This window comes from Ixodes scapularis, unplaced genomic scaffold, assembly GCF_016920785.2.
Source record: "Ixodes scapularis isolate PalLabHiFi unplaced genomic scaffold, ASM1692078v2 PGA_scaffold13__105_contigs__length_92229423, whole genome shotgun sequence".
Lineage (NCBI taxonomy): Eukaryota > Metazoa > Arthropoda > Arachnida > Ixodida > Ixodidae > Ixodes > Ixodes scapularis.
Window position 1 is genome coordinate 65,218,639 of NW_024609839.1, and position 26,170 is coordinate 65,244,808.

The 26,170-nt window shown below is 47.9% G+C and overlaps 2 protein-coding genes across 2 annotated transcripts; one reads left to right on the forward strand and one right to left on the reverse strand.

Annotated features, from left to right (window-relative positions):
• The first annotated feature begins 309 nt into the window (after positions 1–309).
• Positions 310–10,988, forward strand: LOC8026342 (coiled-coil domain-containing protein 134). The gene is made up of 6 exons (XM_002403265.5): positions 310–657; positions 868–989; positions 1,466–1,550; positions 3,520–3,698; positions 6,783–6,854; positions 7,687–10,988. Exons 1-6 carry the CDS (start codon positions 549–551, stop codon positions 7,780–7,782), a joined length of 663 nt encoding a protein of 220 aa, XP_002403309.4. The 5' UTR covers positions 310–548; the 3' UTR covers positions 7,783–10,988.
• On the reverse strand, positions 10,461–26,149 carry LOC8026341 (CCR4-NOT transcription complex subunit 7). Its single transcript, XM_002403264.5, has 7 exons — positions 25,945–26,149; positions 21,617–21,873; positions 19,406–19,599; positions 18,698–18,859; positions 17,106–17,283; positions 15,983–16,060; positions 10,461–12,618 (listed from the first exon to the last, which is right to left on the reverse strand). Exons 2-7 carry the CDS (start codon positions 21,821–21,823, stop codon positions 12,370–12,372), a joined length of 1,068 nt encoding a protein of 355 aa, XP_002403308.2. The 5' UTR covers positions 21,824–21,873; positions 25,945–26,149; the 3' UTR covers positions 10,461–12,369.
• Between the last annotated feature and the right edge of the window lie 21 nt (positions 26,150–26,170).

Consider the following 26,170-nt stretch of genomic DNA (forward strand, 5'->3'; position numbering starts at 1 on the left):
TTCGATAAAAAAAAATTAGAAGTTTATTTACGTATCTTTAAAAAAATAAAAATAAAGCTTGTAGAGTCACTCAATATTCATATATTTTGTTTACTATAAATCGAACTTCACGAGTTCACACCTTTTCAACGCTAAAGCTGGCTAAAGTGGCGTGCAAATCTGGTATAAAGATATTTTGAGTAGCTGCAACATTACTTTGATCTTTTTAAGCTAAAAACAGAGTACATTACCGACAAATGTAGCAAAAGAACGTTGCAAGAGCGCTAGAAAACGAAAGAAAAGAAACCAAACCGACGAAACGAACGAATCAAACATGTCCGCCCTCAGAATACGGGACCCCTAGTTGTCCTACCTCTACCAATCACATACCGCTTGTAAACAAAACACGTGGTTGAGTCGCTGTGGAAGTGAATGGTTGTGATGCCGGTGACGTGTAGTTTGCCTGTGTTTTTTCGAACGTAGCACGTCTACAATGTGTGCTGCCTTTTAGTGCGGTCGCTTCCGTCGTGCGCGTCGCGTTTAGATCTAGTCAAGCAAAAGCAACTAAGATGAAGCTTCAAGAGATTGTCAGGTTACTACTCGCTGGAACCATCGTCGGCATTTGCAGCTCACAGAATGACTCCGAACAAGACGAGACGCCGGCTCAAGTTCTACACTGTATCCTTTTACCACCCCCAAAAGAAAAGAAAAAAAGAAAAAAACGTACACATTGGGTATGTTTGTGTTTAACATATTCATCCCCGATTAATTGTTTCGTTTAAAACAAAAGGACCGCCTCTACTGTCCCAGCTTTGCGTGTTGGTGATGTGACTTTTAAATTGTGATACGGACGCCCTAAAAAATCATTTCCTTTATCGCGTTTCTCAGACCGAAAGCTTTTCAAGCTTCGTCGGCAAGAGAGGCTGGAAGCCGTGAAGAGCATACTAAAGCTGGACAACATGGAAAAACAAGCCAAGCTCGTCAACATCGTTTTAGGAAAAATCGCAGAGGTATAGAGCCTGCCTTTGCATGATCTTTCTTGGGGATGCGCTGTGTGCCACATATCAATACCTGATAGGTTATTTCGACGCCAGTTCCGCTGTGAAACAATTCTCGTTAGCTGGTTTCGAAATCCCTCAAGATCGGAAGCAGTCAGCATCTCAGATTACTCGTCTGAATGTCTAATTAAGTGAACATGCGTGACAAATATATCGTGTGTGCTCTTGAAACTCCACGTTACTTTCTTTTAGATCTTTCAAAAACAGGTACTTTGTTAGGGAGTGTAATGCCTAAAAAGAAGGGCAGAGAACAGGCCAGAGCAAGCATGTATATATGTAGCTTTCTACATTTCTCATTGAGTCAACACTTGCCAGAGGTCTTTCATTGTTCCGTTCAGAACAGTAAGGTTATCTTAGTTTATAATCGGGGACTGGTCAAAGATGAACCAAGCGTGTGCGGCGGTTATGAGCTCTACGCATCTCCGCAGGTGCTCACGGCATCCAAAGTGAAGCTGGAGAACTCTGACTACATTCCGGGGGGCAACTTCCCCCACGACGACGAGACTAGGGATGGTAAGCAGCAAGAATCCGTCCCTCCAATGGCAGTGAAGTGACCATGTCTTGTGCCCTGAGGCCGGTCAACATATTTGCATTTGAATGCGATTGACTGCTTTGGAACTTCTTGTGACTGCTTACGACAAGAGTATGTACGCACTTGTGCTGTCTGTTGGGCAGCCCTGGAACCCTTGCGATCTGCATATATTTTACGCGTCATCATTTTACCGTGTGTTTAAAATATAATTCTGACGACGTTACAAGCTAGCCTAGCTTGTAACGTCGTCAGAATTATATTTCAAACACACGGTAAAATGATGACGCGTGATGTCCTTCGTGATGTGACGTGATGACCTTCTCACGGCAGTGCATAAGTTCTATCTCGCTAATAGTCAAGTTACACGCAGATCGGAAGGATCCCATGGCTACTTGGCAGACGGCGCTGTGCAACGCATTCGGATAGAGTTTTCGTATAGGCTCCCTACGGGAGCCAGAGTGGCACATTCATCCCCGTAATGCCGGCTTTCTTGCACGGCCCAGGATTCTGCTTGTCATGTGACTGAATTCGACGAAGAGCGGCGCCTCGCTCCTTCTCCTCCTTTTCTGGAAAACAGGAAAGGAGGAGGAGGCAAAAGCAAGAGAACAAACGCCGGGGCACTTGCAACGTCAGCGAAGCGGCCGTATCGGTGGCCTTCCTGCACGGCAGTTAGATTTTGCTCCTCCCGTGATCTGATCTCGGGGAATAGCGGCGCGGCGGCACGTAGAAAACAGACGTGCAACTCTGGCTTTCATAGGGAGCCTATACAGGAACTCTACACTCGGCCTTACTCAAACGCAGTATGCGAAGCAGCCTTTACTCTTCATAACGAAGCCACTCAAGTTAATGAAAAATGAAATGGTACCCAGATGCAACGAGGCGACGGCATTTTTCTCCACTCATGAAAACGACGCCGTCTCGTGACATCCGTTTGTTCTTGCACGACCACCAACATGAACAACAACAACATGAACATGAACGAAGGAAAATGCCATCGTCTCATTGCGTTTGGGTACCATTTCGTTTCTCGTTACTGTGAAATACCGGGCAAGCGCCCACTTAAAATCGTAAAAAAAATGCGGGATGGGCGCTTGTCCAGTCATCAGCTTCACATATCAATGTATTGTGCATATTTTCTCAGATCTTACAGATTTGAGAATGGGCGGATGCGCGGTATTCTACGGTAATTTGCTTCACCAAATGTTTCTTCTATTTCGCTTGTGAAACGCTACCGTAAAGGCTCTTTGTACTGTCGAATGCCCACGTAGGCGGCTTCAATTTAAGAAAAGCGGTGGGACCAACACCGGCCTGTTTGAGCCAAATGCAACGAAGTGCCTTGGTCACGGACTGGACGAGAACGGCAGGGTGGAGTTTCAGTTGTCTCATCTCCAAAAGCATGCACGACAAAAGGCAACGAGCACGTGCTGGAGGCTGGGCGCTCAAAAGAAACACCCTACAATTTTCTTGTACCGCTGTGGCTATAGGGAGTATCCACTGGCAGTCGTGGCTGTGTGCCAAGGCTGCCGACGGCGAGCTTCTGCAGTTTTTTTGCAACGTACCATCTGCATCATCAAGATTGCCGGTCTTAGCAGGCTATGCGGAGCGCAAGTTCGTCTGCCTCTTTTGCAGGGGTCGTGGTGACACCAGAACGTCGAGCTCTGATTGGCTCTAATTGAAAGGTAGTGGGTGGACCTCAAAGCAATCTGCCTTGAGGTCTACCTACTATCTTTCTAATCAGAGCTCTAAACTTCTTTCGCAGGGATTGCGTTGACATTTTGACGTCAACACAATCCCTGCGGAAGAAGTAGACAAACTTGAGCTGGCTCTGACCGTGCACTCTTAAACATCGCCCTCAAATATGGCATCCAGTGGATACCCTCTATAGTTATCATTGCTGGGAACACACCACCTACCCGGAGAAAACTAGCCGGCGCTTGCCTCGGTTTGCAGCCCTCTCCCAGGTCCTCGAGAACACGGCGTTTTTCGGGGAGATTGTGCTGCGTCTGCCGGACATCTCTCACGCTGTGCTGGGGGAGAACAAGGTTAGCGCCCTGATGGTCCACTGGGCGGTCGGGTTCGCCAACTCGACGGGTTTTTACGACGACACGACGACCGAGCTCATTGGCCTGGTGAGTTTTGCCAGTACATTTCCTCGGGGGGAAGGTTGCCGCACCCGCCCATCGTTGGCGAGTCAGTGTGTCCATAAAAACGTCGCCGGGAGAGGATCGTCGCTGCTGGATAGTGAATGTGTGGCGGCCGACATTATGCGAAGTGGAAGTTTGTCTGCTTTTTGCGCGGGAATCGCGACAGCGTCGGAGTGCCAAGCTCTTTTTGGCCGATAGAAAAAGAAATAGTGGGTAGACCTCGAGGCATCTAGCATTGAGGTCTACCCACTATCCTTTCGATCAAAGCCAATCGGAGCTCGGTGTCATTCCGACATCGCCCTGCGATGGCGCTTCTTGCGTTCAAGAAGCAGACGACTTGCTGTCTGCATACTTCATTCACGCCTAAGCTGGCAGTGCAGTGGGAGCTACGTGCTCGCGTTGCTCATTAACCGCCTCCCTTTCGTTACCTGACCCTGCTCTCTGTGCGCGAGTAGGGCCGGGAGTGTGATTGCGTTGCAAAAGATGGGACTATGACAGGTCCAATGAGCGTGCAGCTTCCACTGCACCTTCAGTTCGGGAATGAACGGTGTATGGGGGTGTCCGGGAAACACGGTGCAAGTTTCACGGACTGTGGAGGGGAGCCGGGAAGGGCAGCCGACTCTGTTAGCGCGTTGCTGCTCGGAGCCCTTGGGGCAAAACCTTGCTCTGCAGCACCAAGGATCTTGGGTTCAGTGAATGGCTCTGGCTTTGTAGGTATTGTACCGGCATGTGGCCATGTAACAATTACCGCAAGAGGCACATTAAGGACCTTGGGTTGGCAGTCAAGCCACGTGGGCAAAACTTCTTTGCAGGCGAGATGCCATTCTAACTTAGACCCAACTTTTCTTGCCGTCGGAACTTCCTCGCAACAAATTTTGCTCAACTATAGTTGTTGAATGCTTCCCCAAGGTTCCAAGGCTCATTTCCCAGAGTTTTCTGCCTTTTGAGACATGGTATTATTTTGCCATTATCCTTTCAACTATACTACAAGGTGTTCCCAGCCCAGAAGCACAAACACCACAGGATCTTTTCTTAGCCCCACCTGCAGGTGCTCACGGCGAACGTTTGGGTAATTCGTGCTAACCGTGCTTTTTTCGAAATCGCGAGAACAATGTTTGAGCGTTTGTCTTGGCCGTAGGCCAGACACCCTGCAAACGTTCTAACCCGACTAGCTCCAATTTGAATATGAACGGTCCCTCGGGACATCGCAGTAGGTAAGAGCACGGTGTAGACAAGGGTGCGGGGTGCCACCAAAATGACTGCCGTGCCCTTTCACCGCAGTTCCCAGTACCAGACCCTACTTTAGTTGGTTTCATTGCTTCCTCCCGATTTTATGACCTTATGGTTATACAGAAAAATTGTATAGGATAAGACTGAGAATGGCAAGACGCGTCTTTTGAACGCCTGGGCTCCAGCACACGCTCCATGACTTCTGCCGCTGTGCACGTGCTCGAGGTACATCCAAGGTGTTCTGCCGTTCTCACCTTATTGGTGACAATGGTGGTACCTTTTGTAATGGGCAGCAGCTTGTGCTACCTAGCCTGAAGGTACAGGGTATCCCGAAGAAAAATTTACGGGGTATTTTTCGCCGCAGAAGTGAACTATACATTGCTCAAGGCTAATTCTCCACCCAAATGTAGTGCTAGCTGTCCGAATCAGATGCCAAAGTAGAGGTCTGCACGGGCCGATAATTCATTTCTGACGGCCGGCTCGGCCCAGCCCGACGCTAATTTTCTTGGGCTTGTCGAGGCCCACTCTATTTTTGCGCGGTATGAATGGCTTGCACTTTGCGTGGCAAGGCAGCTCGCTTGTCACTGCCCCATGTTGGCTACGGTACCCGATGCTAGTAAGCATCTTTTTTTCTTTGCTGCTATTATCAGTTGGACTAATCTGTGGGCCATCGGCAGCTGGTTAAAAAAATCACCTCCATCGTCATTTTTTGCAACCAAATCCGCTTATCAAAGAGGAAATACAGAGAAATTTAAAAAATTTGTGCGATGATCACACGACATGATGCGTTTAGACAGCGTCATCTGTGCCGCTGATTCGGCGATATGACAATAACAATCTATTGACATTGCGCCATACGGAGATCTGATATTGAAATAATGTTGCGTTGATTTAGCGTCTACACATTGTCGATGAATAAATGATATTAAGGTTGTGATGTTTTTCCCACCAAATTTAGCGGGGAAACTGAATTGGTGCATGGGTCACGTGACATCAATTTTACCGCTAAATTTAGTGGGGAACTTGAATTTGTCTGTAGGTTCCTTGACGTCAGGTCACATGACATTAGTTATCCCGCCATTCATTCAAAAGCTTTGCGATTTTTTTTAAATTTCACTAAAAAAATTGGGCTTGTTTGTGTCCGTTTTTGGTAACTCATGCCATTCAGCTCCATGTATTCAAGAGTTCCATCGGTCGCCATCAAACACATTTTAGAGAACAGGCACGTTTTATTGAAGCTCAGTTGAGAGAAAGCGGAGCCTCAGTTTAGAGAAATGCCATTTACCAAAAAGGGGATGCTGTTTAAAAAAAGGCTCCCCTACTTCGTGCATGTATCACTAGGGCTCGTTAACCCCCCTGGCCCCCCTCCCCCTGTTCACGCTATACTCTGTCCACCCTTGAGCTGAGGCTGCAGTCAAAGCTACAAGCACGAGCTAGCCCACGCTCCTAGCTTAGAGAGGTGCATTTCTAGATCAAGTGCTCGTTCTGTGGAAGAACGCTTCACGACCTCAAGCTCTCGTGCCTGTGGCATTGGCTGTAGTCTCAGCTTAAGGGTGAACACAGTATAGTTCATGGCGAGTCTGCGGCGGCTCATTGCAAAAATGTTAACCCACCTGGCCCACCCGTACACACTACTCCACCGAATTCGATTAAAGGGGGCTCATCGCCATTTTCTCTTAACTTGGTTTCTCTGTAGAAGGATTCTTGAAACAGGGGTCTCTAAACCGGCGTTAGCTAAAACGAGCTTCAGTAAAATGGATGCCTTCATTATTTACACAACCCCCTTGTCACCGACACATCATTCCCTATGTGGACCTAACGCTGTGTTGTCTGTCTCAGGTTGCTCAAGAGTTGGGGCTGGTTGACAAGGACCCCAGTTACCACAACCCGTACGCTGCCAAACACGCAAAGGTACGCTTTATTTGCTGTAGAGGACAACGAAGAAAAGTGGTTGGTTTGGTTTTTGATTTAGTGTCAAGACAAAATGCATGTACAGACAGACTGCTAGGTTGACAAGAATGCAATGTCGTCGTGCAGCCATGGAAGTCATGCCAGTGTAGCTCATCTTTTGAGTTTGCGACGATCAGTGTCTCGATAAGCATTCCGGTAGTGGCTCACGTCCCATCACTACAATGACGGGAACAGCAGAACCCTGGGAACGTCAGGAACCCAGTACATGCCCTGCGCTTTGCCGACCCTAGCGCATGGATATGATGAACATTGGAAGCAATTAATCGACTCCAGATCACGTGGCCGCTTGTTCTGGCTGCAGTTTGAGTGGGTGAACAGCACTGCTCGTTTTTCTCCAATTGTTCCTGCAATTGTCGTCCTACGAAAATATGTGCTAATGTGTTTCGTTGGCTACGAACATCAAGGGTTAATTCAAGGAAATATTAACCGAAAGTACAAAAATCATTGCATTACCTCTTTGAATGCTTTTTTTGGGGGGTTCCGGTAATACTGTTGCCTGCATTATGAAGTCCATTTACCTATGAAAGACACATTGCGTTGAAACAGTGGGGGAAAAGCTGAAGCAGAAGTCGCCTAAACAAAATTTCCTACATGCTGTCAACAGGTGGTACCAGCCTAGTTACGAGCGGCAGGGAAAACTTATTAGAAATTGTGCAACAAGTACCTTCAGGCGTAGAGCTCAAAACGTTAATTTAAAATTTCATTGCTGTGTTTGTCGCTAAAAAGTGACTCCGCAAAGACAGACATTTTGAGCAGAGGCTGCAACCCACAGGTGACGCAACCCGCGGCAGCGGAAGAAGCTCGGAAGCCCAAAAAGCCGAAAAAGAAAATCCAGCGAGGTCCAAGACTGAGCAGGAAAGAGCTGTGATCACCAATCAATCACCTTTTTTTTTAACGACCGAGGTGACTCGCCATTTGCACCGGTACGCACTGCACCCTACATGTCATTCCATGTTTGCCGTAGAGAGCAAATCTTCACTTCTGTGTTTACACATTTCCAAAGTCACGCCACGCTCTCCAAGCGTCAATGGCGTCGCCCATCACCAATCTGAAGTTTGTTGCCCAACTGTTTGTGATAAAAAGTGTTGTTCTAGTGGTTGCATTGGTAGGTGGTGCTCCATAGACCAGATGACAAAATTCTGGCGTTCTCTTTTGTGCGCCTGAAACGCTTGGGGGTTTGGGTGTTACACGATCAGACAAGGCAGGGCTCCTGTCTGTGTCCATGTTGTCACCCTAATCTGTGTACCATATAACCAACCCACTTACCCCGACTTCAACGCTTGGATTTCAACAGGTTTGTTTGGTCAGTCTGTTCCTAGTTTTCCGCTCTGCCAAAAACTGAGGACGAACATTCTCGGAACAAAATTTTGTCCTGGTCGGTTCGAACTGTAAACACGGAACGCTATAGATTTGACTGTGGCTTGCACAAGTTGAGACAATCGAAGGGTGTCGACGAATTATTGGCAAAACGTTTCTCTGGGTTACCACAGCAACATATCTTCAGCAAGTGTTGCTGGGACACAAGGCTGCAAAAATAGCATCAAACTCAAGTCTGGCCCCATTTTTTTTTTAGTGCAGTTTGAAGCAAACTTTTTTTTTTAACAAAAGCTGTTTTTAAATTTGAAAAAGCTGTTAAAAATCTGGATGCAAATACCTTAACGATATTGTCTGCAAAGTTTTGTTTTTTCTGGGTAGTGGGAGCTATGTAACCGCATATTAAAATTTTGCTGTAGCCTTGCCCCCAGCTGCACGCCAAGTGCAAGAGAGGAAAGAGAAAAATTAGCGCAAGTGACAAAGTCGGATGATTTTATCCCACGACACCTTAGATAACAGGCAGCAGAGAAGCTGGCCCCATGCAGCGATTGCTGTAACTCTTTCTAATACACAAGTGGTTTAGACTAAACTGCCCAACATCACAGCACCAACTGACTTCAGGAGTCAGAAAGCTACAGACCTTTTCATCTCTGTAGTTGCCCACTCGCCGCCATTAGGTTGCTTCAATTTGGTTGGCTTCGGTTTCAATGCAAGCACGGCTGTGTTGCTGATTTTTACGGCGGAGCTGTTAAGGGCAAGTTTCCCCAGGATTGTGTGCGGTACCAAACAAATGTCAACACCCGCGGCCGATACAACACTGGTTGCCGCCGTCGCTCCTTGATGGCGGTAGCTGTCCTGAGTGTTCATTGTTGTTTCTGCTTAATTTTGGAATACAGATGAGCCTCTTGAACACAAAACTAATTAAATAGTGGTACTGAGCCACTCTGAGAACCACGAAGTGATTTCGAACCGAAATTGGGGGCTCTTTGGCAAACAGATTTGATGCTTCCAATATCACCTAAAGAAGCGCTAAAAATTGCGGCAGCTTAGCTCGGCTATACGTAGCGTGAGCTTATGCGCACAAAATGAGAGGCGCTATTAAGCGGCTCCGGTGCAGCGTCAGACTTGGCTACTGTGCAATGGAGGCGCACAGCTGGGCACACGGTGGCACCAGTATGTCTGCCGCAGCCACGACGTCACTCCTTTGGAATGTGCAGACAGGCAAGGCGGGCGCGGCGGCGTCGTCTCTGGCGTGCCAGCTGTGTGTTGTGCGACGTCACTGGTCCTCGCACTTGCGCAGCACGGCTCTTTGGGAGCCAGGCGAAACTGCTCAACCTCGGCCAGTGTAGCTCACGCTACAAAAACACAAGGACGAGGAAGTAGACAGACAAGACCGCTTTTGTCTGTGTACTTTCTCGTCCTTGTATGTTTTGCGCTTCTTTAGGTGCTCATGAACCAACTGACCCAAATTGCTACCTTAATGCAGTTTAATTTCCAACTATGTTCATAATTAATTTTGCCCATGTTCGGTGGTAAAACGCCCGAGCTGATGAGGTTATTACCATCATCTGCTACTGTATCCACTCACAGAAGTTTCCAAAAAAAAAAAAATAAACTAATGAATAGACAAATACACAAATTCATGGTGAAGCAGTTTGGCAGCCTAATTATCAGTGTGCTGAATCAAAAAGAACATGTGAACTTGCAAGTTATGTTTGGTTTTCGTGGGCACCACCATTTTAACTTTTTAGACTAGGCCGAGTAGAACATTTTTGAATTTTCAACCCTTCTAAAGTACTTAACGTTTCACAATAAGTATTTACACTTAGTCACTATATCTACACGGGTTGAAGCAACCCAATGGCAGTCGTGTCACGCGGTTTCAAGATGGCAGCGTCCATGCGACTGAGTGTGAAAAGGTCTATAGTAGGCCACTCCCATTTATTTTTTTATGCTTCAGCAGCTTAACTAACACACCCAGCATCTCGCAGCTCAACCTTCAAGGACATACTTCGGCTTTGGGAGCATATGTGTAGGTGTAAAGCCCCTCTATACATAAAAGAAAGAAGATTCATTGTTCAAAATATTCTTCCTCACCAGTGCCTTTGCTAAAAAAATGGCTTCGTACAGCCCAGGAGATAAGGGCCAGGAGGGGAGGATTCTCACCATTTTTTTTCATTTTACAACCAGGAAGGTGTTTTGGCAGACAGAAAGACGACGGCACTCCACTTCTTTTTGTTTTTCAATGCTGACGTGATTCTTTATTTACAACATGCATTGTTAGATCACTAAAAACGACGTCGCACCACACACCGCCGTCTCCTTTCCTGCGAGGCCGCGTCGACGACCCTTCTTTTCCGTTGTCGCGCCATGTGTCCAGACGGGGTGCACCACAAGCGTCGCCGATCGCGCGTCGTGGTTGACAGAGCGGACGAACCGACGCCGCTGGGCCAGCCAGCAACGTGCGCCGTCGGAAAAGAGAAAACAGGCCGGCTTTCCCGAACCATTTCGCACGGGCATCCCTGTCCGTTTGCGACTTAGCCGTCGCGCCCTCGGCGCGGCATCTCGCGCACTTCGTCGCCCGGCTGAGAGCTTCCGGCACGAGAGAAAGATGGAGGCAGTAGAACGACATTAAAAGGCGTTAAAAACCTGGCGAGCATAAAGCGTTTCAGACCGCCACTCGAAGAAAATGGGACCCCATCTGGTTAATCGCAACTCGTTTTAAAAAGAAAAAAAAAAAAAAAAAAGAAAAGGCTCGAACTTTGCCAAAGTACCTAATGAAAACCTAAAAAAATAAAGGACACTCATTGACAGGAAAAACTGAAAGTGCCACACTTAAAAACGCCACATAATTCGTTTGGTTCTTTGAGCGAGATGCAGCCAACCTGCCTGTTTGCGTTTTTTTTATTTTTTTCCTTTTATTATGTTCTTAAACTCCAACATGTTAGTAGTAACGAAAGCTAATGGCAACGTCACTTTCCACGATGCGGAAAATAATGGCAGTAATAACAACAGCATTAATAATTAACAAAATAACAAAAACACCAGGAACCGTATTTCGTAAACGAAGCTTTCTGTCGAGTAAAATCCGTGGTCGGGCAACTGTGTGATGCACACGAGGCCGCATCCCATTGTTGCGAGCTAATGTTGCGTAATGACCTCGTGCACGCTCTGCCTTCGACAGTGTTAACAGAAGCGTGCGGGTCGGCAGTGGCATGGCTCAGGCTGGAGCACAAACGTCCTAAGTATCCTACAATCTCTACACACGTTCTTCACCCCCACGCACTCAACGAACGATCAATCTTGTCTCTTCCTGCAATCTTCACGCTTTCCGGCATACAAAAAGAAAACCTATCTCCGAAGCAATCGCAATTGGAATGGTGGCACATCTAAAACAGTTTATATATATAAGAAAAAAAAAAAATGAACCTACACTGTTTATGCCTTCTGCTCACATTAAACCACCATGAGATATTGTACACTGCAGTGTGACCCCCTCGCCAACGTTTCGCCTGTCCGCATGCGGCGACGTCGGCAGCGGCTCTTACGAACCCCCTTTTCGAAACCAGAGATGCCTTTCTGATGGGGCGTCGAGAAAATGACGGACATTGAAGGTCGCGCGGCAGCATGAGGTTACCAAGTGTGCACAAGCCTCCACAGAATCTATAGGAACCCCCTCGGAGACCTAAGGGCCCGAGGAAACTCTTGTGGGAAAATCCCCAAAGATTTGGAGTTTCCCCTCAATCTTTAAGGATTTCTCAGCAGGAGTTCCTCGGGATTTTAGGGTACAAGGGAGATCTTTGGGAATGAAGCTCCCTAACGTTTTTAAGATGCTAGGGAACACCTTGGGGATGCTCCCACAGGAGTTCCCTAGGATTTGCAAGGAAGCCTCGGAAATCTCAAAAGAATCACAGGTGGGGGAGCGGAGAGAGAGGAAGAGAGGACATCGGGGAGGCAACAGAAGCAATGCCAGCACGTCGCGAAAGACTCGCGCAAGAAGCAAGCGAGAGGTGGGAGAGTTTGACCTGGACACGTCCGCGCACGCCGTTTCACGTCAAAGAGTCTGTACAACGGGACGGCGCCGCGGAAGAGGAGACAACCGGTCTGTGGTGGAGACCGCGGGGATCGCGGTGGCGGCCTGTCAAGACGAGGAGACCGTCACTGCGGTCGTGCTGGTGGGAGCCGCGGCGGATGGCGCCGTGCCGCCACTCCCAGAGACGACCACCGAGCTGACGACGGTCCCCGCCGCGTTGTTCCCGACGGGGGCTCCCACCGCGTTGTTGGGGCTGGCGTCTTCGTGATAGGAGTTGCCGTTCATGACGTACGACGTGCCAAGCCCGTACAGGTGGCCGCAGTACTTGGCGTCGTCTATGTTGTCCTCGAAGAACATCTGCAACCGCCGCGCGGCCACGGGTTAGCGGACACTGCTTGGCGACCTGAGCGGCGCGCCACATGCTATAGACTGCTCCCAAAAATAAAAGCACCCCATCGCGGCGAAATGCCACGCAGTAGTGCACTCTGGAAACTAGTTGGCCAATCGGTTTCGATTGAGCAGCCTCAGTACAGGCTATCACACCGTGACTGAATGCGCTGCTTGCATTTTTGATTATTCAACTTCTTACGAATGTACAATACTCTCTCTCGAACGATATAGAAGGAAGACTGGACCCTTTTCTTGGTGCATGCATGCTTATGCAAACGAATTAAGACGTGGCTTAGTCACCTCACCCCACGATTGTATCTTTGAGCTCAACTGCAATAATCCTGTCTATAGTCGGATGCAACCTGAGAACAATCTTTTAGCTCCACCCACAAGCGCATTGCGCCCATCTGAAGTGCCTCCGCCGTCCAGAAAGTAGTTCGCTAGCAAGGTTGCTTTTTCTTCCTCCAGGAAACGTGTCTTAAACTACTACAATATTTATTTAATTCATTCAGGACATTTAAATAAGTTAATATGTTTTTGTCAACGAAATAGCTGTTTAGTAAAGAAAGAAAGTCATGTCCAATGTACCGTCTTCCCAATCCATTTTCTGTCCAAGATACTCTCTAACATACCGTCTTCCAGCGCCTTCGATTGAGGGAAAGCGAAGGCAATCTCAGCTCACCCCGCGGAAACCACAGCAAATTGAAGCAGCGGTGCCGGTACTATGTTGAGTAGCAACGTGGGGCAGAAGCGACAGAAATCCAACGAAGCAGACGACGTCCGGCGTAGCTTCTCACCTATCAGCAGTGCTAAACCTCGCGCCCACTTCGAAATTTTCGTTGGCGATAGCGTCGCTGGATTCTCACGTTGTCGCGCAAAAACTGCTGCAAACGCAAACCGATACCATTAAGATTTCGTGGCGTAACCTCGGGCACGTAAAACACGGTGCAAAAAAGCAGAATAATTGTCCCGAGAAACTAGCGTCGCGTTGCCTAAGGCCAGCAGCCATGTTGAGCTTTTTTTTTCTCAAAAGGATTGCGATTGGTCCACGGAATCGTGACGTCATGAAAACGATTGGCTGGCGTTTCTCGGCGTAGGATTACATTTCCCTCTGAGAGGCATTTCCGGTTTTTTCTTAGCTTGCAACCGACTATAGTACCGGTGAACCACAATTGAAATTTGCTCATTTTGAGCCCTACACATGGTTACTTCATGGGCGAAAACAAAAGCCGCATCCTCATAGGAGTCTCAAAGTTGAGCTCAACTTTGGCACATCTTTTAAGGAAACGCAATAAATGCGACCCGACTACCACAAAAGTTACTATGAAGTCTTCCTCATGTCATCATATATCTTCCACTCATATGTCGAGCTGATTGGATGGAGATTATGTTTTCGCAAACGCTGAGATAGGCTAGCTATGACGGAGGCCCTAACAAGCATCTCCTACCCCTCGCAAAGCCTTTTTGGATAAAGTTTTACCGACGCCCAAGAGCTGTGTCTGAATGGCATGTCTGAAATTATCTCGGCATACTCAGTCAGGAAGAAAGCAAACGCCTAACAGATCTTATGGCCATTAGCAACCATCAAATGCGCTTTGAATCCTGTAGTTTGGTGCACCGCATAGAGGTTCACGCCCATATACGTGCTGTCCGGCAAACGTTGTGAGATTCTTCACGCAAGTGTTTGACTGTTGATTTCTTAAAAACGGTTTGTGTACATGAATGTGCCTATACGATTGCAGGATAACTTCATGCACATATGTGATACCAAAATAGGTGGAATGCAAGCGGGTGGGGACTTCATGCACTGCTGCAGAGAAGTGTGTTCGATTTTAGCCTTTCAATAGTATCTCCCAAGTTTTACTTCACGTACCAAAGGTATTAAGGAAACAGTACTTGCAAAAAGGTATATTTCGTCAATGCACGCACAAACAAGTAACAAACCTGCTGACCAGCAACACTACCCACCCCCAAAAGATAGCCCACCCCTATATTTTTAGTTTGATTTGCCATATTTTTTTTTAAACACCAAAAGATAGCCCACTCCTAGCAATAGTAGTGTTGGGATCAATGATGGCCTCGGCATAAATGTGGCTAGTTCGCTACAGCACAATATAAGCGATTGTTGCTGACTGGGAAGTACAGTCTTTTGTTTCATTGCCCCTCGCCATCATAACAAGCTTGGAAAAGACAGAACCTAAATATAGCAATTTCTCAAAACTTTTCTTGATTGTACCTTGAAAGTTAGCCCACTCCATATTTTCACCCGATTTGCTCTTGATGCTAGGTTTGCTCTCTCTCTGGATTTCACGGTAATGTAAACGTACGAGTTCAGTGTATGCATACTTATTGGTTGTTACAGCGTGTTGACCTGTACACAAGCAAAATCCCCGAGCTCTGCAGCGTCGAGATTCCCAGCGCTGTCAAGACAAGTTTTGTGTGTGGTTCGGGCTTGTGTTAAAGCTTCAAGGTTTCTAAACTAACCATTTAGGTTAGTTTAGAGACCAAACACAATGCGCTAAATACCAGGAAACATGAGATAACTGTCTTTAATAGTCCACGGTCTGTGCATGATCTCTCGTCAACGTGTTGATCGAAGCCATGCCACTTTCCTCCCTGGCCAACTAGTTCCCAAAGTGTGAAGCATGCAGTGTTGCATGCGGGGATTTATGTAAGTAGTTTATGGGCAAATTGTCGAGCATGTGCGAGGGGAGATGAATGTTATGTTTGGACACAAGTTCCGAATGCAACAGAGGCTCTCCCCATGACCTCGTCCTCGCCAGCCACTGTTCTTTTGCGATGCACAAACGGTTCACTACCGAGCTTATTGGCGATGCACGTGACCAAAAGCGTCGCTGCAGTCGGCTTTCCACGATCGTGACGCCTTCGACATGACTTATTCTGCTTCCCTCGACGGAAAGAAGAGTAATGTCCTGTCCGAATGTCAGCGTTGACGATGTTGGCTTAAAAATGCAACGACTCCAAGCTTCCCCTGCATTTTTTTACACGCATTATCTATTTCGTTTCTGACCGACAAGTAGCAAGTATCACAAACTCGTGGCACCTCGGCGAGGCAAATCCGGGTAGGAATGTCACATAGAAGAAACACAAGAGTGCGCCACCGAAGCATTTCGGCATTGATTCCGTCTTGATTGCGGGCATAGTCATACTGAAAATGTTGCATTATCCTAACACGACTCAACGTGGCTACAGGCTTTTACAGTTGATCCCAAGCAGATTTGATGCAGTGGCTGATACGAAATGGTCGTTTGGCATATTCTTGACTTCCATCCAACTGTAGCTTCACTAGTGACGTAAGGGATGAACTCACTTCTCTCATCTTGAAGAAGGCGGCCCCCGTAAGCAAGCTGTCGCTGCCTGCTTGGTGCTGTGGCCCAATCCGCTCTAGCTGCAATGCAACCAGCATTTCCTCGTTAGATCGAGAACAAACCGACTTTCACAATTTAATTTCTCAGCTGTGACACATAGCAAATCTGTCACACAAGGGACTGACCCACACTATCTAAACAGATAATTCCTTGCCAGTCAAAGATGTAAGAAGTGTTACTGGCCTTGGAGGCTTTGTGCAAGAAGACCAGACATAGAGTACAAACACTTCATGACCTTGTTATCTTCTCAGAGGTCCGGAAGCATGAAAACCTCGTGCCTTCAGTTACTTCACCCGTGACACTAAGTCATGATCACACAGACCACACTGCCAGGTAACAAATTAAGCCTTCAATTATCCTTCGGCGCTGCACGGCTCTCTTATAGAAGGGAGCAAGCAGTGCTAGTGTGGCAGGCCACGCTTTCTCTCCTTTCTTGAGAGAAGAGAATGGGCAGTCAACCATGGCGGCACTGTGCGCACCTGTCTGTAGAAGACAAACTCAACGTTAATCAGCAGTCTTGGCACAAATTTAGTCATGTCTCTTGGTCATGTGTGCCGATGCCATTATGTCTCGTTGTGGGGAGGATGATGTCCCTCATCTAATGAAGTGCCCAAAGGGTCGCGCACGCCGCCACTGTGGAAACTGCATTCGCAGTTGTCAAGCAAGTTTCTTGGCTATGACAATGTTGATGCGCAGAGTGTGCTTCCTGCGAAGTGAGTCAGGCAACAAAAACACAGGTAATCTAAAACAAAGTGCAGTTTCAAGGCACTCTATTTTTTTTATTAGTAATACGCTAACCTTTTGCAGTTTCGACAAGCTTCGAATTATCGAGTCAAGATGTTTTCGTTCCGTAAAGTGTCATCTGAAACAGCTTGGGAATGTTTTTAAAATGGAAGGGAACAAGCAAAACAAACAGAAAATATTTCAGTCCGCTGGACTCAACTTTCCAAGTTCAAAACATTACATATGGGTATCAGTCCCACTGAAATTCCAAGGACGCCGAGGCTTCCCCGACAGACTGGCAAAGGAGCAACGAGGAGACGTGCGGAAGAACTGGGGACTCACCTCAAGCTGTTCAGCCACCTCCTGCAATCCCCCCTTGAGGTTTTTACAGCTCTTCATAAGGTACTTGACGTCATAGATAGCCGGGAAGTAGATTCGGAGGAGCTCGAAGAACTCCGACTCCTCCGAGGGAAGGTGCTGATCCGTCAAAAGCTTCAGCAAGTAGCCGAAGTCGTAGCCGCTGTTCGGAAGGCAACAACAGACGTGCTACGTTGGGATCCGTCGTCTGCAACGCTATGGGGCAGAAGCCGAGGGAGAGGAGAAGGCGAGAGCGTGCGGTGACGTCAGAACGCCGAGCTCCGGTCGGAGCGATTACCTGGTCGATGCAAAGTCAGCTGCATTTGCCGAACGCGGAATGCCGGCTTCCGGTGTTCGGCTTTTCCGTTTGAAAGCGTTGGACGGTTTAAACTGATCGTTCAAACCGGAGCTTGGCGTTTTGACGTTCCCGCACGCTCTCGCCTCCCTCAGTTTCTGCCCGCACAATTGCCTGCAGAGTGAGATTGGAAGGGTCTCTCCTTCGGACACTCTGTTGCGCTGAGCATTCACGCTCAAGATACACGAGATCGCCGACGCCGAACGTCTCATCCCCTGGACGTCCTATTTATAGCCAGAACAATTTTGGAGCAGGGGATCGGTCAAGGTTTCCCGTGCAGGCAGAGTTGCGGTCGTCGAATGCGACTTTCTTGCTCGTTCGGCCAGTTGTGAAGTCGCAAAGGGTCTGTCGGGTCGCTCCCTTTACGAGTGGTGCATGCGGTTTACCAAAGCAAAACGTTTCTATGGGGCATTCGAGACACCCCGTTGTGTTTCAAAATTTTATTCCCCACTTGGTGGTTCCATCGCCGGAACTACTGCAACTTTCAATTGGCAAGAGCTCGAAAGCGTACTGCCGGTTGTTCCAAAAGATTGGGCTGTGGTGCTTCCAGACCGAAATGACTAGGATGCAAGAATACTGGGCTCCTTCCCCCACCCCTCTCTTTCAATAACTGCTGAGCCAAAAAACTTATCTCTAAGGGCAGTAAACTTGCGGTTGAGATCCCAAAAGCTGCGAGCTTTTCGCCCTTCTTCAACGCCGGCAGTATTTTGTAATGACAACATTGACGCCAACAGGGTGTGTGAAATCGGCCTTACAAGATTGCCCAACTGCCCAAAACGTTAACGTCCTCCACCCATCTGTTCACCAGTCACTTCCACACAGTTGGAAAATCTCCTGATCACTGCGTGTGCCGTCTCGTACCGACGCGCACCAACGACGAATGTTGGGTGCTTGCAACTCGACGGACCTTCGTGTATCACGTAGGAAAAGATCGCAAGCCCAGCACAAAAGCTTACGATGGCAAAACGTGAACTCATGTACCGGGCAAAAGACTCGAGCAAACGCAAACAAATGTAGACAACTACAATGACGAGACAATTTTCCTCGGTTTGGCTCGCATGTGCTCAAAACGAACGCTCTACGTTCGCAAGTACAGTCTCTGTCAAAAGCTTTTAGCCCACCGCATGGACGGTTGGAGCGGGCTAGCTAAAGCGGGTGCAAAAGCACTCGGTCACGCCAGAACGCAAACGTGCGAAGCGGCTTGGAGGGGAAGAGACCGCACCTGTGAAAAGATATCCACTTGACTTGGTCCGAGAGCACCACCCCCGACGTCATGAGAAGCTGGGCAAACTCGTACGGGTCGATGCCCTCTTCGTCATGCTTCTTGAACTGGATCCCAGAGTTGGTGAGGAGATCGATGGAGTCCTGGGCATACATGTCCTCCCTGCAGACGAGCGGGGGGTGCAGAAAGAGGCTTTTACTCCCTTTAGGCCGGACGTGCCTTTTAGGCAAAGGCAGAAAACGCGTTTTTACTCCCCGCAAACCTGAACTTTCCTTTCGGCAAAGGTGCGAAACGTCGCTTTGCAAGGCCACAACGTCCAAGACTCCCTTTTGGCGCGGTGCCCTCAGCAATGTCTACGAAAGGTGCATACCCTGTCCTCAAAAGTGGTCCCTCGATTTCCACCCGACGCCTTCCCAAAAGGGAAAGGCTGCAGAGGTGGATGCAGCAGACGAAACCCACCAGACGATCGAAACCAGAGCAGACACGACAGACGCAAGAAGGGACCACCTCACTTTTTTCTCCCACCATTACTACGACCGACAACCTGGATCTTGACGTCCTACAGCACGACATCATTTTGTTGCCACTTTAAGACCACTTTCGATGCATGGGGTTGCTCATTGCACCAGTCGAAGACACATTTGAGGCACCGTACCCGGGGAGCAGGGGAGGGGGGGAAGGTGAGGAAAGACACAGTGGCGCACTCACGTGAGGCTGAACTTGAAGTTGAACTGCCAGGTGGAGTGCCCCGGCGGCGGATTGCCGGCCTCGTCCAAGAAGGTCAGGCCCAGCTGGATGATCTTGAGCAGGTCCACGTTGCAGCGCAGCAGCTGGTACTGGTAGTCCGCAGTGCTCCGGAACTCCCCGATGGGGCGCGCCACCACCCCGGGGAACTCCGTGTCCTGGGCGACAACAAAACGTGTCACGGCACCTCACCGTCTGTCGTCTTTCTATTCCTGTTGTGCGACATCGCCTGATTCGTCTCCGTGGAGCGAGAGCACCACTACTTCATTGCATAATGCTTCACCGGTGCCATATAGTTATGTTTTAAAGGTGGGGTTTTTTACTCTCTCTCTCCTCTCTCCCTCCCCTCCTCTCTCTCTCTCTCTCTCTCTCTCTCTCTCTCCCCCCCCCCCCCCCATCGTGTCTCGTTATATGGACACCCCAGTTCCCCAAAACGATTGTCCATAAAGTGATGTCCATAACAACGAGACAAACCAGATCGTCCCCAAAATTTTTTGCCTATATAGCTGGGTATCTATGTTAATGAGACATTACTATATACGATAGTCACCAACAGGATAAGAATAAGACGACGTCTCTTTCCGACATCCGGCATCCAGCGTGTGCTTGTTTTGCTTTGGCAAAGCGTGCACGTTTGAGGACACAGAGACGTAGTCAAAGGTTGAAAGCTTGTGCTGGAGGCTGAACTGAAGGATCGCCCCGTCATTTTCATCCTGTCGGCGACTACGAAACTTTTCATACACCCGTAAGGGTGGTTCGGTTCGACTAGTGCCAGCCAATAACGTCTGTTTGTCCTACCGACTCCTAACATCTGGTTGGTGGAGTTAACAGAGCACTCCGATAGTTGCAGAGGAATTCCGGGATCCAAGACGTCGTCTGTTCACTGCTAGACATAAAAAGGGAGAATGCTGACCTCCGTCACGGTTGAAAGCACCCATGTATCCTATCTTGGGCAGCAGCCCGAATGAGAGCACGCCACTTTTGTCGTCGCCAATGGCCGACAAGCAAGGCGGATCCCCAACAAGCGCCGGGGTTGCACCCTCACTTGCCCGACACCACCCGCAGAATCCCGCTGAATTTCAATGTCACCGCAGCGAGACCAAGCACAGACGCCGATTGGTCATGAGTGATGCGTCGGCATTCGGCTGCAGTCGTGCCCAGTCAACGCGTCGGACTTGGGCCCAATCGTTGAGTTGGCACCACCGAGTATGATGACGTTCCGTGGAAGTGAAAGTCACTCACAGGCTTCAGTTATTCTACGGGGTATTTCTGCACGCTATTCAGACGCAAGAAAAATAAATTGTGTAAATAAACCGATGAACGAGTGCACTGAAACTTTCCACCAAGGTGTCTTTAGATGGTGATTTGGTCGTACTCAAATTCCACGTGTGGGTTTCAGGAAAAAAAAAACAAAAAAAAAAACTCTGCCTTAAAAAGAAACTTGGTTTTTTCTACTCACGGCGAGGAAAATGGTAAAAACAGTCTTGTTCACGCTGCCACTCACAGGTGCTACCCCACACGCTCAGATCTCCTGGATCTGTTTTCGGGTGTCCATCTGAAAGCTTTCACGTTTTTTCCTTAAGTTGCACCATTCACAAGCAGCAGCGTCATCCAGGTCGTTTTTACCGTTTTCCTTCCTATGCATAATAATAAAAAAAAAAAGTTTTTTAGGTGTCAATTCCCTCCCCCCCCCCCCCTTATCTTACATTTACGAAATTTGAATGTGATAAATGCATCACTTAAAACGCTCCAGTAAAAAGTTTCAATGCATCCCATTTATTGGTATATCTTTTTTTTACTCCCGAATAGCATTCGGAGACACCCTCTGGATTCGACCACTGCTGTTTCAGGGATCTCTTCTTGATCGGCAGAAGGGGGAGGGCGGGGGACAACCTCATCTACAGAGGGCGAGAGGTGTATTGGACAATTACATAGACAAAAAAGTAGAAGAAAGCCAAACCAACTGTCAAGCTCTAAAAGGGAGAATAATCAACCCCACTTGTTCGGCGCACACGGCTAAATCTATTTAGAGCAGCCAGCCTCAATCAAAAAAATGTATCGCTCGTCGGGAACCCATCGCTCGTCGGGAACCCTCATTAGGCCTTGGAGACCCACCCCAAAGGGTTCTGCAGACCCCCATTTGAAAACCGCTGCCGCAGGTGGCCTGCCACTCACCATGGCAACGTAGTTGTACTTCTGGACGACGTGAATGATGGAGCGGAACTCCTCCTCGAGGTTGGAGGCCCAGACGTCGCGGATGCCGCACGCCTCGTTGCTGCACACCAGCAGCCCGTTGGTGCCTCCGCCCCCGGCGGAGCCACCGCTGCCGCTGCTGGACAGGCCGCCGCCGCTGGTCGCCGCATTGTTGCTCGGGGCTGGCATGCTCAGCGGGGCCGGGACTCAACATCACATGCGCTCATGGGGATGCCACCCTGGCCGGAAACAGCCAAGACGCGTTCCGTCAGTTGCTGCCGGCATCCGCATGGAGTTTGGGCGAAATTCCTCCGCCACACGACGGATTGGAGGTTTTTTACGTGCCAAACAAACAGCATCTGGCAAGCCCCGGCAACAGACCGGGGATTAATTTTGACCACGTGGGGACCTTTTGACGTACGAGCGAAGGCTTGAATGCACGGTGCCTTGCTTGCAATGAGCATCCAATTAATTGCGGGCACCTGTGCCGAGATTTCAACCCATCTTTCGAGAGCCCGGGTGGCAGGTTCAAATCATGAGGCTGTCACCCAAATGTTGAACCCACCACCCTTCAAATCGTTTCGCCTCGGAGCCACCGAGGTGGCCCTTTCAGCCAAATCTGCAAAGAACGAGGCTCTGTTGTCCAAGACTAAAGTTTGATCTTTAGGGTGCAATTTTGTGCGAGATTTCGCAGCTGCAACGTCGTTCAAGTGGCAACAAAGCAAACAAAAAGCACAGTAGAATTTCTGGTGCTTGTCGTCGCAGCTGCGAAACCGCAAGCAAACTCGCACCACATGAACCAGGTTTAAGAAACTATCGCATTTTTTTAATTATAGATGTTTAAACGTTGAAATTTTCTAATGTTGCAGACTATAGAAGGATTCACAATGACAGGATGCAATGGAATTTGTGAATGACAGGTTAGAAGGATTCACTATTCACTATGACGGGATGCAACAGTGTGTGAATGACAGGTTATGTTAATGACGGTTTCCATATGATACAAGCTTCTTTGTGCAATGATAGAGGATTTTTCGAGGTGTGCAACGTATGAAAATTTTATGTGCAAAATATGCAGCGGGTGCGAACCTTACTTTTCGGTCGAAACTTTCCCCTGTGGACCGGTTGTAGACCGGAAAATATAACATTCTAAAAAAAAAAAAAAAATATTCCTGCATACCTTTTTGCAGAACGCTCAGAACCAATCACTGCAATCCGCTAAACCCAAAAAGTATGTACAGACGCAAAAAAATTGACACTAGGCACGCCGTTTCACACGGCCAGTCCAGTGTGACATCGCAAACCTCATGCATCGCATAAAATTCAGGCAAGTGGAACAAACTGGCTGTCATATGTGCCCATTCAACTGCCAACTGAGGAAACTTATGTTTGGTTTGTTGCTCTCATCACAAAGGAACACCAAAGGCAAAAGAGAATAAAAAGGATTGAGAGAACGCACAAAACATCTCTCTGTAATGAATTTGCCAGACCGCCTAGTGTCTTCGGTGCTAGCCATCTCTTGAATACACACCTGCCCACAGTGCAAAAGAATACTCATCAATAGAAGATACTTAAAGTCTGTCTTCCTTCCAGGTCATAGGCAGCAGCAGCTTAGCATGAGGCAATGCCTTCAGTAGTCTCTCTCCTCTCCGTTATTTGTTTATAAAAGCCGCCTGTTTGTTCTGGCAACAGACTTATTCACGGCAAGCCACAATATCTCACGGCATCTTCTTTCGCAACTCGGCTGCAATAAATTACTCAGCCTCCGAAGAATGCCCCCTTCTAAATATACAACAAGCAACACCCCTTTCATACCAATGTTATTTATGATGTGAAGCAAATTCTGGTTTACTCAACGCAGATATAAGTCTTAGCCAAGGACAGTTCAGCAACCGAATCAGTTTACTCTAAATCACTATTTTTCTTGGAAAGATCCCAAACCATGCATTTTCAGTTTTCTACAACATTAAACTACTATCCAATAGCTGAAAACCACAAGCAAAACTAAAAATCAGTATGATTTTGTTTTGTTTTTTTCATACTTTTTAGGAATTTTTAGGGTCATTTCAGACGTGTCAAAAACTGATTTGATGCAAGTCTGGGAGCCTCCTACCAAAAGAGCATATCTAAATTTTTACACCTTGCCCAGAGTATGTTATGTGCTGTTTCGTCCTTGCACGCACCATTTAACGAGATGCACACATTTCTACTGAACAGGCTTCTGTTTCACAGAAGTAAGGGCTGTAAGCTCAGTGCACAAGCTTACAACACCAAAATATGAAATGAACCAGCCAACAGAAAACACAACCAAATGTAAAGGAATTTAGCACAGCGGAAAAGGAATACTGCAAAAGAAATTCTTTCCTCAGCAGGAATAAAGTGATCACAAAGAGTGAACTTCAGGATGCTGGGAAGGCGATGCAAGCATAAAATAAAGCTTGTGGCCCAACAGGCTGACGTAAGGAATGATTACAAAAGGCAGACAGTTTTCGCCGATGGCTGTCCTAGAATGAACTTTTGATCATACCAAAATTCAAATAAAGTTAATGATGCTGGATAACTTCTTTTTGTTTTTAGAGTAAGAAAACAAACATGCCGGACGAAGAGATGCTGTGCTGTAAGGCAGGCAAGTGCATTGGTCACAATACAAAAAGCTGAATCATTAGCTTGCCCTTTTCTCAGATGAACTTTGGGATTCTATTTCATTGGCTGGCTGAAGATGAAGCATGCTTGATTTTGGCCCATGCCATCCAGATTAGCGGTATCAGCATCTGGTGACCACTAACCATTCATTCCTGCGGTTGGCAACAGGTTAAGAGCCTTGAGTGTGAGCTTTTTACTTTTGATAACACTTCGCCACTCGCGCAGCCTAATCTTAACCTGTCTCCGACTTAACTGGCCAATAACAGGGACAAAAAAAGCTGATTAAAAGCCTCCTTACTTACTGAACAAAAGGAGAAGCGACAGTAAGAGAAGCGCCACCAAACTACAAGCACAAAATTCATGAACTTTGCCAAGCTACATTGCACGTAGCTCCCCCCACACAATAATGCAGCTAGTTTAGTTTCCCAACTTAAACAGGAGCTCCAATCACAATTGAACAGACTCCACCACACATCACACAATGCAACGCAGAGATAATTTCTGCTTTAATATGTTCAGCTACATTCTGTACCGCTATTCTTCGTTATTACCTGCCTCCTAAAAGCTCCCTATGCCCCCCTACAGCTAAACTCTTCAAGAGCTTGTCCCTTAAAAACACTAACAAGCCCGGAGTTTTGTCTTGAATCAACAGCAGCAGAAACTTGAGGGGCCTGCGTTGGGAGCTAATAACGCCTCTTGTGTCAGGTTGGTAGCTCCCAACGCTCAGAACCAGCCACTACCACGAATACACGGTTGCCTTGCCAATTTTATCTTTTCCATGTTATCCAGAGCTAAACCCCACCGATAAGTGAGCAAGGTAGACGTGACACCACCCACGGTTTCAGTGCACCAAAGGTCTAGAGGGTGTTTCTAGCAAAGGACGGCAGAGGACGACGCATATCTGAGCAGCCAAGAATCGCATGACTACACAAATGCTACAAAAAGCCTGCAGAATAGGCCCCGATTGAAAGGGAGAGGCAGTACGACTTGGACAAATGTCTCCCCCGAAAGGCGCGTCAAATTAAAAGCTCGGAGCTGCAATTTGTTTGCGTCCCTCCGCCTCATCTATTCGTCGTGGGTGACTAAGACCAGCATGGATCTCAATTGTTTCCCAAAGGGAGAGTCAAATGATGAGGGACGAACGCTTCTCTGGACGACAGTCGCGAAAGGGTTCGTGAGAACAAAGGGATGTTATTTTATGTGCTTTCAAGCGGATCCGGTGGGGCCTGTTCCGTGCAACGAAGGCACTTCCAAGACCATCGGCGATCGTTTTCAAAATATAAAGGGGAACCAACGAATCGCGACAAATCGGTTACCACTCAAGGGAGGCGACGAGCCTAGGACACGAGCTCGGTTTAGACGCAGTTGCTGTGGCGATGTGACGTTTTTGAGCACGGGGTGGTAAGAGCATCGGGCGCACTGCGGCGGTCCATAAAACGCAAATCGAACTGATTGTAGTCAGGGAGCGAGAAGGACTATTGTTCTAACCAATGCATCCTGCGCCGAAACCCGGAGGTATCGCGGCCCGTGCTCATTTGCTACGATTTCGGGCCGTGACTAGGCCTAACTTCAAATTTGGACACCTCCGCCAGGCACGTTCCGGCACTGGTGCGTTCAAGATAAAAAGAAAAATCGGTGTGAAACAAGAGTCGAAACGTGGGTCTTACTTCAAGTAGAAGCACTCTTCGGCATCGTCAATGACTTGCTAAACGGGAACAAAAAAAAAAAACACAACAACACCGTAGAAAAACGCGGAAAGTTTTGAGTCGAGATCACTTCGCTCACGTCGCCTGCTGTTTTTTTCAGGCCTTTCATGTAATGCCAGACGGAATGCTGGGTAAAATAAAATGGCGTCACCGATTATCTTTCTCGGGAAATAATGACGTCACGGAT

Coding starts and splice junctions, on each gene's coding strand:
- LOC8026342 (XM_002403265.5), top strand. CDS start 549: ATGAAGCTTCAAGAGATTGTCAGGTTACTACTCGCTGGAACCATCGTC. Junction 658..867: donor GCCGGCTCAAGTTCTACACT/GTATCCTTTTAC, acceptor CGCGTTTCTCAG/ACCGAAAGCTTTTCAAGCTT. Junction 1,551..3,519: donor CGACGACGAGACTAGGGATG/GTAAGCAGCAAG, acceptor CTCGGTTTGCAG/CCCTCTCCCAGGTCCTCGAG.
- LOC8026341 (XM_002403264.5), bottom strand. CDS start 21,823: ATGCCAGCCCCGAGCAACAATGCGGCGACCAGCGGCGGCGGCCTGTCC. Junction 19,600..21,616: donor AGTACAACTACGTTGCCATG/GTGAGTGGCAGG, acceptor GTTGTCGCCCAG/GACACGGAGTTCCCCGGGGT. Junction 12,619..15,982: donor CCTTCTTCAAGATGAGAGAA/GTGAGTTCATCC, acceptor CGGCGGTTGCAG/ATGTTCTTCGAGGACAACAT.